Source organism: Tamandua tetradactyla, chromosome 6 (genome assembly GCF_023851605.1).
Source record: "Tamandua tetradactyla isolate mTamTet1 chromosome 6, mTamTet1.pri, whole genome shotgun sequence".
NCBI lineage: Eukaryota > Metazoa > Chordata > Mammalia > Pilosa > Myrmecophagidae > Tamandua > Tamandua tetradactyla.
In genome coordinates this window covers 97,182,510-97,195,052 of record NC_135332.1, presented here as the reverse complement: position 1 = coordinate 97,195,052, position 12,543 = coordinate 97,182,510, and the positions used below count along the sequence as shown (strand labels likewise).

General features: G+C 34.8%; 1 protein-coding gene across 5 annotated transcripts in view; it reads left to right on the top strand.

Annotated features, from left to right (window-relative positions):
- Positions 1 to 12,543, top strand: part of ATP6V1H (ATPase H+ transporting V1 subunit H) — a 152,435-nt gene that overhangs the window by 74,661 nt on the left and 65,231 nt on the right. For all 5 annotated transcript variants that reach the window (XR_013178172.1, XM_077166757.1, XM_077166756.1 and 2 more), the window contains 2 exons: positions 3,977 to 4,155; positions 7,350 to 7,475. Coding sequence is in view for 4 of the 5 variants with exons in the window: in XM_077166757.1 (XP_077022872.1) it covers positions 3,977 to 4,155; positions 7,350 to 7,475 (305 nt within the window). In the remaining variant the exon portion in view is untranslated. The remainder of the gene's footprint in view (positions 1 to 3,976; positions 4,156 to 7,349; positions 7,476 to 12,543) is intronic.

Sequence of the window (12,543 nt, the reverse complement as noted above, 5' to 3'; positions counted from 1 at the left end):
GTGCCTAGGCATTTCTCAGTTCTGAAGTAACTGTGTTTCCTGGAGCTTCTGCATTTCTAAATGGCTGCGTCTGCTTCTGCATCTGAATGTTTCTCTAAAATGTTTCTCCTTTTAAAGGGCCCTAGTAAACTAATCAAAACCCACCTTAAATGGGCAGAGCCACATCTCTGTCTAATCGAAAGATCCAACCCAACAACTAGGTGTATCACATCTTCATGGAAACAGTTCAATCAAAAGGTCACACCCACAGTTGGGTGTGTCACATCTCCATGGAAACCAGCCAATCAAAGTTTCTATACTAAGCAATAGGTCTGCCCTATAAGATTGGATTAGGAAAGAAAGCATGGCTTTATCTGAGGTATGTAACAATTTTAAACCAGCAGCATGGTATGTCTTTTTCCATCTTTTTGGTTTTAACTTACCTGTGTCTTTATAGTTTGTCTCTTGTAGACAACATATACTTGGGTGTCACTTTTTTTAAAAGTCTGTTTTGGTAATCTCTGTCTCTTAACTGGAGTGTTTAGTCTGCTGGCATTTAAAGTAATAATTGGTATGGTTGGATTTAGGTCTCCTATATTTTCTGTTTGTCTCATCTGCTTTTTGCTTTTCTGTGTTCCATTTCAGTCTTCTTTTTGTGTGTGTGTGTGTGTGCTGTATGGTGGGAGTCACATTTCATTCTTTTTCCATGTGAGTATTCTGTTATTGCAACACCGTTTGTTGAATTGTTTAAAAAAAATTTTGTTTATTTGCTTGTTTGTATGTTTTTGCAAAGTGCATGGACTGGGAATTGAACCTGGGTCTCCCGCATGCCAGGCAAGAATTCTACCACTGAGCTACCTATGCACCCTCTCTAGTCTTCTTTTTGAGTTAAGTGAATTCATTTTTAGAATTCCTTTTTAATTTCCTCTTGGCTATTTAACTGTTCTTGGCTATTTAATTGTTCCTCTTTGAAGTACTTTAATTTTTAGAGGTTATTTGGTATCATATATACATCATTAACTTTTCCTATTATAATCATGAAGTGTAATATATATTTTATATATAATTTATTGTGTATGTTATAATTGTACTGTATAATATACTACCTTATGTAAAATGCAAGAACCTTGCATTTATCTAGGTCAGTTTCCCTTTCTTTTATGCTATAGGTGTCATATTGTTATATCTACATATGTTATAAATTCTATCACAATGTTTTAAATTATTTTATGTATATTTTGGAAATTAAGAGAGAAAAATAGTCTTTTATATTTACCCAAACTATTAGCTATATCTGCAGATCTCTCTTGAAGATCCAACTTTCCATCTGATGGAACTTTTTCCCTTCCTCTGCAGAACTTCCTTTAGCTCAGGGGTCAGCGGACTGCAGTAGCCCATGGGCCAAATATGACCTATAGTCTGTTTTTGTAAATAAAGCTTTTTAGGAACACTGTTGTCTTCATTTGTTTATGTATTTCCATGGTTGCTTTCACTCTAGTAAGGTAGAATTAAGTAGTTGCAACAGAGACTGTAAAGCCTAAAATAATTATTAACCTTTTTCAGAAAAAGTTTGCTAACTCCTGTTTTTTGCACATTTCTGATACATATCAACTGGCAACAGATTCTTAGTTTTCTTTATCTAAAAATTGTTTTATTTCATCTTTATTTTTGAAGGATGTTTTTGCAGAATATAAAATTCTGGGTTCACTCTTTTTTTTCTTTCAGTACTTGAATCATATAAAGATATTAAATGTCTTCTGAACCCCCCTCCATTCTTTTAAATGAGAAATCAGCCTTCATTTGTTTCCCTGTATAGAATACATGGTCTTTCTTTGTTTGCTTTCAAAATATCCTCATTATTTTTGGTTTTCTTCAGATTGACTGTGATGTGTCTAGGTTTTGTTTTATTTGTAATTTATCCTTCTTGATGTTTGCTGAGCTTCTGTATTTGTGGAAACATTGGCCATTATATCTTTAGCTATTTTTTCTGTACCTTTTTCCTTCCCCTTGCATTCTGTAACTTTTTTTTGAGAGGTAAGTATCTTTTTTCCTATCTGTTTTTGAAATTGGATCGTTTTTATTAATTTGTCTTTATATTCACTTACTCCTCTGTTGTCTCCATTCTGCTTTTCAACTCAGCAAATTTTTAATTTTCAAATGTTGCATTTTTTATTTCTAGAAATTCCATTTGGAAATTTACAGTAACTGTTCTCTTCTGTGCTTTCCTTCTTGTTCTTTCATTACTAGCATATTTAGCTTGGACATAGTTATGATAACTTCTTTAAAATCTTTGTCTACTAATTCCAACGTCTAGTTTATCACAGGGTTGATCTTCCTTGATTAACTTTTCTCTTGAGTATTAGTCACACTTTCCTGTTTCTTTATATGCCTAATAATTTAGGAATGTATCCTAAACTTTATAAATGATGTCTTATAGAGACTGGTTTCTGTTATGTTTCTCCATAGAGGGTTTTTGTTTTTTTTTGGTTTAACAGACAATTCAATTGGCTGGGTTCGTGGAGTAGGCAGCAGCCCAAATATCTATTCAGTTCCTTTAGCGGTAGCTGGGCAGGTTGGAGTCTGCCTTTGCATGCATAGTTCAGGGACCAAAGATTTGGGCAGAGTTTATGGGCATAATTTGGAGCTACCTCTCAGGGTAGAAATTATAGTGACAGGAGGTTGCTCATGTTATTCCCTGACTTCTCTACTTCAAGAGAGGGTGACTCGCATACCAATCTGTTTGCTTGAGTCAGTCACTTATCCTTTAGAGTGTTGCTTTTTGTAGTATGTCTAGATTTTATAGTAGTTTTCTTCAAGAGAGAAGTTAATTTGGTAGGGTCTGAGTCCATCATACCTGAAGTGGAAGTTTAAGTTTTAGATTTGAAGTAATTCTCAAAATAAATTAATTGACTTCTGCTATGGCTACTCTACTCATTTATCTAAGGTGTGCAAGTAATTTGTGGTATTTATAGCTGTAAGTCCTGAAAAGGGAGATTAGTTTCACAAACACTTTATTTAATATCACTTCTGAGCCAGATACTGAGCTAAGCACGGGTGATACAAAGATGACTGGAACCTATTCACTGCTCTCAAGATATTTAAGATGGAAGCATAAAAGGAAAAATGGTGGGAATTGATCTCTTTAACTTCCACATGCTAAGCTAATTATCTTTCTGCATATGTTTAGTGTAATTGTTAGGGAGTATACCTTGCTTACAAACAGAAATTAAAAATTTAGTACGGTGGATTTGGAGTTATTTGTTATCACAGGATTTATTTTTGTCATTTGCCAAGTCATTCTGACCAACTTAATGAAGGTAGGTTTCTTTTGGAGCCAAGGGCCTTATGTTGTTTGTTCTTTCCCTGAGGGTTTAGCATGGTTCTTAAGAGCTCAGAATTATTTTGATTAATTCCATGAACAGTTTATCTTTAAAATCCTCGGATTCTTTTGCCGTCTTTATATAAGTACTCTTAGAAAATAGAAAACCACAGAAGGAAACTAGAGACTTTGCCTGAGAGTCACAAAATTTTTCTCATAATCGTTTAAGCAAGAGATTTTTTATTGCTCTCCTTTGTGCACCTACAGTCTGATTGGAGAATATAAAAAGGTGATTAACTTGAAATTGGAGAGATACTTGAAGAAACATTTTCCTAATTATTCCAAGTTCTCTAGATGACTAAAGAATGGAGCATTCTCTGGGGTGTTCTCAAGAAAAGGGTTGTGAGAAAGGATTATGATGGATTTAATTGTAAGCTTGTTCAGTTTTTTGAGACTGTTAGGAGGCATCAAATCGTAATGTTTGTAAGCCGTATGGATCTGGGACAGAAGCTCAGAAAGAATTAAGGATTTGAAATGACAGTGTCATTCACTTAAAGGTGATATTTAAGCCTGAGAATAGGAGGAAGACACAGAATATTAAAAGGAAGTGTAGATGTCTGGGAGCCTAACATAATAAATTACATAATTTCTCATTATCTCTTTCTTTGTCTTGTACAGAACTTTTTAGAAAAATCAACTGAGAGAGAAACTCGCCAAGAATATGCTCTGGCTATGATTCAGTGCAAAGTTCTGAAACAGTTGGAGAACTTGGAACAACAGAAGTATGATGATGAAGATATCAGTGAAGACATAAAATTTCTTTTGGAAAAACTCGGTGAGAGTGTCCAGGATCTTAGGTGTGTTATTCTTTTTGATTCTCACAGGCTGGAGCTATTGGATCTTGTTTGCCTTGCCTGATATATATATATATATTTTTTATTAATTAAAGAAAAAAAAAGAAATGAACCCAACATTTAGAAATCATTCCATTCTACATATGCAATCAGTAATTCTTAACATCATCACACAGATGCATGATCATCATTTCTTAGTACATTTGCATCGATTTAGAAGAAGAACTAGCAAAACAACAGAAAAAGATATAGAATGTTAATATAGAGAAAAATAATAATAATAGTAAAAAAAAAAAGACAAACAGACAGACAAAAAAAAACACCTATAGCTCAGATGCAGCTTCATTCAGTGTTTTAACATGATTACTTTACAATTAGGTATTATTATGCTGTCCATTTTTGAGTTTTTGTATCTAGTCCTGTTGCACAGTCTGTATCCCTTCAGCTCCAATTAATTGCCTGATATTTTAAGAAAGTCTGAATTTGTTGTCAATTTTAAAAATCAAAAGATTTCACTAAAATATGTTAATGTTTCCTGTCACAAATTGGAAGATCTAGCAAAACTGGCTCATTCTTCTTTTGTTTTTTGGCTTTATATTTTGTAATAAATTCATACTTAGAGGCAAATTGCCCAAATAACAAAACTAATATGAAGAACTCCAACATACCCCCTCACCCATATACCCAGATTTACCAACTTTTATTAGCAATTTGCCACATTCATTATATCATTCTTTCTGTTTTCTAAAAGTTTGAGAGTATCATGTACCTGTAACACTTAACACTTCCATGTGTATTACTTAAGAACAAGGATACTCACTTGTACTTACTTGTACTACCTTAAGTACAATTATCAAGTTTAAGAAATTTAATATTGATATAAAGCTTACAGTTTATATTTCAGTTTTTCCAGTAGTTCCAATAATGTCCTTTTGGGCATTTTTTCCTGCAGTATTAATTGGCTTGTAATTCTTACATAATAATTGGTTAGAGATGTGTGTTATCTCTTCTCTTTAGAGATTCCCACCATTCTTGGTTGTCTAAAATCTGACTGGCTTTACCTACTCAGGACATCAGCCCGACCCTGGAACCACTTGAGAGTCTACCTCTGGCTGAGACTTTTAAAATAACAATGGTTGTTTGTTAATTTGTGGAGAAGGTTCGTTTATATATAGAGGGATTTTTTTCTTGCTTTTTTAAAGATCCCGTTTGTTCGCTTTATTTTTTATATTAAAAATCATACAAATAATGTGCACAAAGTAAAGGAAAAACTCCTTACACAATACAGAAGGGTCTACAGTAAGAATAAAAGTCCATTTTTTCATCTTTTCCCTACGTATCCCACCCCCAACTAGTTTCTCCCTACTCTCCCTCCCGTACTTACATACATATGAGGTTGCCTGTGTTGTTCTTTTTCTGTTTAATAGTATCTTAATGATCTTTCCCATTAATACGTCTGTATTTTGTTTTTAAACCATTGGCACATTTTTAAAAGAGATTTTACTTTCTGAAAACAGATACTTCTCTGTAGGTGGGATGGGGTTTAGGAGACAAGCAGACAATGGGTTTGATGTGTAGCTTTTTTAAGCCTTAGTTTTCTTTTTGGTAAAATAATAATGAAAATTCTAATCTTACAGGATTTGTGTGTGTGTGTGTGTGTGTGTGTGTGTGTGTGTGTGTGTGTGTGGTTTCAAGTGCCCAGCAAATGCCTTTGGAGTGGTATGTGTTTCGGGAATGTATTTGTCAGATTATTTAATGTGGTTCATAATCCCAAGGGCCAAAATATTCCATAGAAAAGTAAAGCATTGCCTAAATCAGTGGTTCGTAATGGATTTTTGTGAAAAGAGGCAAATTAACTTTGTCATTCTATAGAATCAAATTTGGGTAAATTGATTGTAATACAATAGGTAGGCCAGCAATAGGTTTTCACACTTATAAGTTCTACTTTAGTAATAATGTTTATCAGTTTTGAAAAAAATTATATTCAGGTCCTCTAATAATTGTTTAAGTTCTGTTTTTCTTTTAAATAAGATTAATGATGATTTTCTAAATTATTTAATCAGTGCCTTCTAGTTAGTGAATTATTATTAATCATCATTTGAGTTTTCTTCTTAAATTTGAATATTTTAAAAGTTGTTGTTATTTCCATGAAGTTAATTGGGAGATGGGTGCATTTGACAGAGGTTTGCTGCTGTTTTGGCTGTCGTAGGATGCTAATGTTAAAAAAAATGACGGGCATTACTTTAAAACAAATTACTGTATCATTCTAAAGAATACTTCTCGTCATCTTAACTGGTAAACCCTGCTTGTAGGGAATTGCCAGTTTCAATATTTAAATTGTTGGCGGTGCAAGGGTAGTTCAGTGATAGAATTCTCACCTGCCTGGAGACCTGAGTCCTGGCCTGTGCACTTCAAAAAAAAAAAAAAAAAAATTCAACAAATGATACTGCAAAAACAGGATAGTCACGTGGAAAAAGAACGAAATGTGACCCCCACCATACAGCATATGAAAAAATTAAATTTTTAAATCTTTTTTCTTAAATTGAGAAATGTCCAAATAATGAGTTATAATGTGGTTACAGTGTAGAGGTAATTCATTAATTGGATAATTTAAATAATACCCAAATTGAGAAATATCCAATTAATCAGTTACCTCTACTGTGTTTGTAACCACATTGTAAAATATTGCACTAATACTTGTGTTTTTTTCATCTGTGATATAGTGTCACAATTTATTGTATACATAATATAACAGTGTTGAAATATCCCGTTTTATTTTATGTTTGTTTCACATAAATATTCATTAATATATTGAGTGTTTTGGCAAATACAGTAATTCGAATGTCTTAGTAGAAAGTCTGTTAGATTGTCAGATTTTTTTTTTCCTGATAGGTCAATTATGTTTATTCATTAGAGTAAAGGCTGTGAAACTAACTGTTCATCTTAAAATCTCATGCCAAGCATTTAAATTTGATAGGAGTGTTGGATCTTAGTATCTTGAATAAAATTTTGTGTGCTTCATTAAAGATCATCTCAACTGTTTAAGTAAGTTTTATTTAGTGGTACGATGTTAATAATGCACAAAGGATGGCCAAAATCTTTATAGTTAAGTCATCAATGAAGATGTTATGTTTTACTTAATTTTGTAGTAACTGTCAGATTCTTATAAACTTTGAATTCTTTAAAAATTTTTATAGCTCATTTGATGAATACAGTTCAGAACTTAAATCTGGAAGGTTGGAATGGAGTCCTGTACACAAATCTGAGAAATTTTGGAGAGAGAATGCTGTAAGGTTAAATGAGAAGAATTATGAGCTGTTGAAGTAAGTTTTTAATTTCAGTTTACACTCTTAACATTCCAGTAGTTCCATGTGCTTGTCAACACTTGTTTTTCTCACTCTCTTAAATTTTAGGTATTCTGTGATTAAGTCAAACTGCATTTTCTTGCCACTGATGAAATATAAATACCTTTTTACGTGCTTTTTGAACATTTGGCTATCTTCTTTTTTGACAGAAGTGCCTGTTCAAGTCTTTTTGTTGTTGTTGCATAGAAGCTCTGTATATATTCTGAACATGAGTTTTTTGTCGTATCTCTTCATTGCCAATATTTTCTTCCATTCTCTGGCTGTCTTTTCACTTTTTAAATGGTGTCCTTTGAAACACAAAAGTTTTCAGTTTTGATGGTGTCCAGTTTATCTGTTTTTCATTTTGTGACTCTCTTTTGGCGTCATGTCTAAGAATTCATTGACAAATCTGAGGTTATGAAGATTTATCCCTATGTGTTCTTCTAAGAGTTTTATAATTTTACTTTTTTTTTTTTTTTTAGTGTTTGTATTTGGTTCTATGATATGTTTTGAGTTAATTTTTACATATGGTGGAGAGTAAGCATCCAATTTCAGGTTTTGCATGTGGCTGTCCAGTTTTCTCTGCACCATTTGTTGAAAGCACTATTCTTTCTCCATTGAGTTTCTTGTTGAAAGTCAGTTGACTAGAGGCATGTGGTTGTATTTTTGGGTTTTCAGTTTTATTCCATTGATCTGTGTGTCTATCCTTATGCTAGTGCCACAATGTCTTAATTATTGTTGCTTTGAAATTGCTAAATGAGTCCTCCATTTCTTTTTTTTTTCAGATTATACCATCTCGTTCTTTATTGTCTATTTTTCCCTCTGATTTGTGCCCCCAGACTCCATTTCTTTTTAAGTCTAGCTCATTTATTGCATTATTCAAATTCTCTGTTTCTTTATTGATCTTCTGTCTAGATGTTCTGTCCATTGATGAGCATGGGGAATTAAAGCCTCCAGCTATTATGGTGGATGTGTCTATTTCTCTTTTCAGTGTTTGCCTCAGGTATTTTGGAGCATTCTGGCTTGGTGCATAAGTATTTATGATTGTTATGTCTTCTGGTTGAATTGTTCCTTTTATTGATATGTACTGTCCTTCTTTGTCTCTTTTAATGGTTTTACATTTGAAGTCTAATTTGTTAGATATTAATATAGTTACTCCTGTTCTTTTCTGATTGCTGTTTGCATGAAATATCTTTTCCCAACCTTTTACTTCCCATCTATAAATATCCTTGGGTCTAAGATGCATTTCCTATAGACAGCATATAGATGGGTCCTGTTTTTTGAATCCATTGTGCCAGTCTATGTCTTTTGATTGGGGAGTTTAATCCATTAACATTTAGTGTTATTACTGTACACTAAGTACTTTCTTCTACCATTTTGCCTTTTGGGTTTTATGTGTCATATCTAATTTTCCTTCTTTTTACCTTTACCAATAGTCTTCATTTCTACACTCTTCTCCACACCTCTCTCTCTCCTGTCTTTTCATATCTGCTTCTAGTGCTCCGTTTAGTATTTCTTACAGAGCCAGTCTCTTGGTCACAAATTCTCTCAGTGATTTTTTTGTCTGAAAATGTTTTAATTTCTCCCTCATTTTTGAAGGGCAAGTTTGCTGGATATAGAATTCTTGGTTGGCAGTTTTTCTTTTTTGGTAATTTAAATATATCATCCCACCGTCTTCTTGCCTCCATGGTTTCTGCTGAGAAATCTATGCATAGTATTATTGGGCTTCCCTTGTATATGATAGATTGCTTTTCTCTTGCTGCTTTCAAGATTCTCTCTTTCTCTGGCATCTGGCATTCTGATTAGTGTCTTGGAGTACGTCTGTTTGGATCTATTCTGTTTGGGGTATGCTGCACTTCTTGGATCTGTAATTTAAGTCTTTCATAAAAGTTGGGAAATTTTCAGTGATAATATCCTCCATTAATTTTTCTCCTCCTTTTCCCTTCTCTTCTCCTTCTGGGACACCCACAACACGTGTATTTGTGTGCTTCATGTTGCTATTCAATTCCCTGAGTCTCTGCTCATATTTTTCCATTCTTTTCCCTATATTTTCTTTTGCTTGTTGGATTTCAGATGTTCTGTCCTCTGGTGCACTAATCCTGTCTTCTGCCTCTTGAAATCTGACATTGTAGGTTTCCATTGTTTTTTTCATCTCTTCTACTGTGCCTTTCATTCCCATAAGTTCTGTGATTTGTTTTCTCAGACTTTTGATTTCTTCTTTTTGTTCATTCCTTGCCTTTTTTATATCCTCCCTCAATTCATTGATTTGATTTTTGGTGAGGTTTTCCATGCTGTTCAAACATTCTGAATTAATTGTTTCAACTCCTGTATCTCATTTGAATTGCTGGTTTCTTCCTTTGACTGGGCCATATCTTCAATTTTTCCTAGCATGATTTGTTATTTTTTACTGGGATCTAGGCATTTAATTACCTTAATTAGTTTATTCGGGAGATTGTTTTCACTTCTTTTACCTAGGACTTTCTTGCTGGATGACTTTATTGTCTATCTGTTCTTTGATATTCAGGTCAGCTTTTTCTGGACCACTAGCTTAGGTTTTGTTTAACAGAACAAAATTTTTCAGTTCTTGTTTTCTTGTTTCTTGCCCTGCCTGTTTGGTGCCTCCCCCACCCCCCCCCACCACCCCCTTAGGAGGGTCTACCTGGGTATTATAGACCCCAGCCAGAAAATCCCAGACCGAACTTGCCTCCTGTCAGGCAGAAAGAGTCACCTGCATCAGTTTTCCCTGAGGGTGAGACCCAGCAGGTTGAAAGGCTTTCCTGTGAAGTCTCTGGACTCTGTGTTTTCCCTGTCCTGCCCAGTATGTGGCCCTTGTCTGCCTGCAGGTCCCATCAGCAGAATGTGATGCAGTACCTTTAACTCCAGCAGACTCTCCCTGCTTGGGGTGTGGTGAAGACAGAGGAGAGGTTGTAGGTTGGTTTTAATTGCTTCAATTTTCCAAACCCTGGGATCTGAATTTCTTGAGGGAGGAAATCCACCTGAGCTGGACCTCACCCTTCTCCTGGGGAAGGCACAGGCTCCAGAGAAGCTCTCAAACAAGCTTGTTTCTGCCTGTGCCTGGGGCAGCTGCAGCCTGAGAAGCCCTGCTACTGTATCCCAAAGGCAGTCAAGCCTTTGTAGAAACACAACCACAAAAAAGAAAGAGAAAAATCCTTCTCAGAGCAGGACCCCCATTCCTCGGGTTTGCCAATCAAGAGCATAAGTTGATATGTTGCTTTGTATACTTTCAGATCCTATGTGCCCCCTCCTTTCCTTCAGGGCCCAGACCCTTTCAGGTATTATGTGCTATCCGATCCCCAAAACCTCTGTTTCTTTTTTTCTGTTTTCTTTTTCTGTCAGCCCTGACCCTTAGGTGACGGGGCAAAAATCAGCAACCTCTGCTTTGACGAGGTTCAGCTGAGCTGGGGCCTATTTTTAGTAGTCAGAATTTGTGAATTAATTCCACAATTGGAGCTTAGTTGTACTCAGCCCCTGCTGCTAGTAAAGTCCCTTTCCTTTCCGCTCTAGGAAGCAGCCTGTGGGGGAGGGGCACTGACCACCCCAGCTTGGTGCACTCATGGTTCTGGGGGTGCTTGCAACTGGTAATACCTAATCCAGACTAGGGTATGCTGTGTGTCCGGTCACTGATGTGGCCCCGCAGTTGTTCTGTACTGTTTCTGGCTATTTAGTAGCTGTTCTTGAGGATGAACTAAATCCCATACCTCAGTAAGCCACCCTCTTGGCACTTTTTCCAGAACCTGCCAAGCAATGCTCCCCATCAGTCCAGCAGCAGAGGGAGGCATCACTCTCCATGGCTTTTTCAAAAAGATTTTGGCTGTACTGGGACCCTTGAAATTTCATATGAATTTTATAATCACCTTGTCAGTTTTCAGAAAGAAGCTAGCCAGGATTCTGATAGGGACTGCATTGAATCTGTGAATCAATTTTGGAAGTATGGCCATTTTAACAATGTTAAGTCTTCTTACCTGTGAACATTATATGTTTTCCCATTTATTTAGCTCTCTTAATTTCTTTCAACAAAGTTTTATAGTTTTCAGAGTATAAGTTTTGTCTTTCTTTTGTTAAATTTATTCCTAAGCATTTTATTCTTTTTTGATGCTATTGTAAATGGAATTGTTTTCTTAACTTCATTTTAGACTGTTCATTGTAAGTGTATACAAATTGGTTTTTTAATAGATTGACCTTGTATCCTGTTACCTTGTTAAACTTTTATTATTTCTAATAGTTTTTAAGGTTTTTCTTAGACTTTTCTATACATTGGATCACATCATCTACAAATAAAAATAGTTTTACATATTCCTTTCCAATCTGGTTGCCTTTTATTTCTTTTTCTTGCTTAGTTGCCTAGCCAGAGATATTACTACCTGAGTGTCTCCAAATTCATTACTCTATTTCATGACATATCTTGCACCAGTATTGCATTGTGTTAATTACTGTACATAAAAGAAAGCCTTTGGATCTGGTAGTGTGAGTACTCTAAATTTGTTGCTCCTCAAAATTGTCTTGGCTCTTTGACCCTCTGCATTTTTGTATGCAATTTAGAATGAGTTTGTCAATTAAATAGTCCTCTTGGGACTTTGACTGGGGATTTAATCCATAGTTGAGTCAAGAGAGAATTGATAATTTTTGCAATTTGAAGTCTCCAATCCATGAACATGGTATATGTATCTATTTAGGATTCTTGTTTGGATAATGTTATGTCTTACACATCTTTCTTTAAGTTCATTATCAGATTCTTGTGTATTTTATTTTTCTGATGTTCTAGTAGATTATCGTTGGATTTTTCTCATTTTCTAATTCAACTTTAGTGGAACTTTCTGGGATGATAAAAATATTCTATATGTATTTATGTACTGCTCTTAGCTAAAGAATATTTGAAATTGGCTAGTGTGGCTGAGGGACTGAATTTTTGTTTTAATTTTTGATCAGTTTAAATTTAAAAAGCTGCATGTGGCTATTGGCTGTCATATTGGACAACACAATTTGTGGTGAGTTTATAGAAATGCTGATATAAACAGTTCTGTGTTGT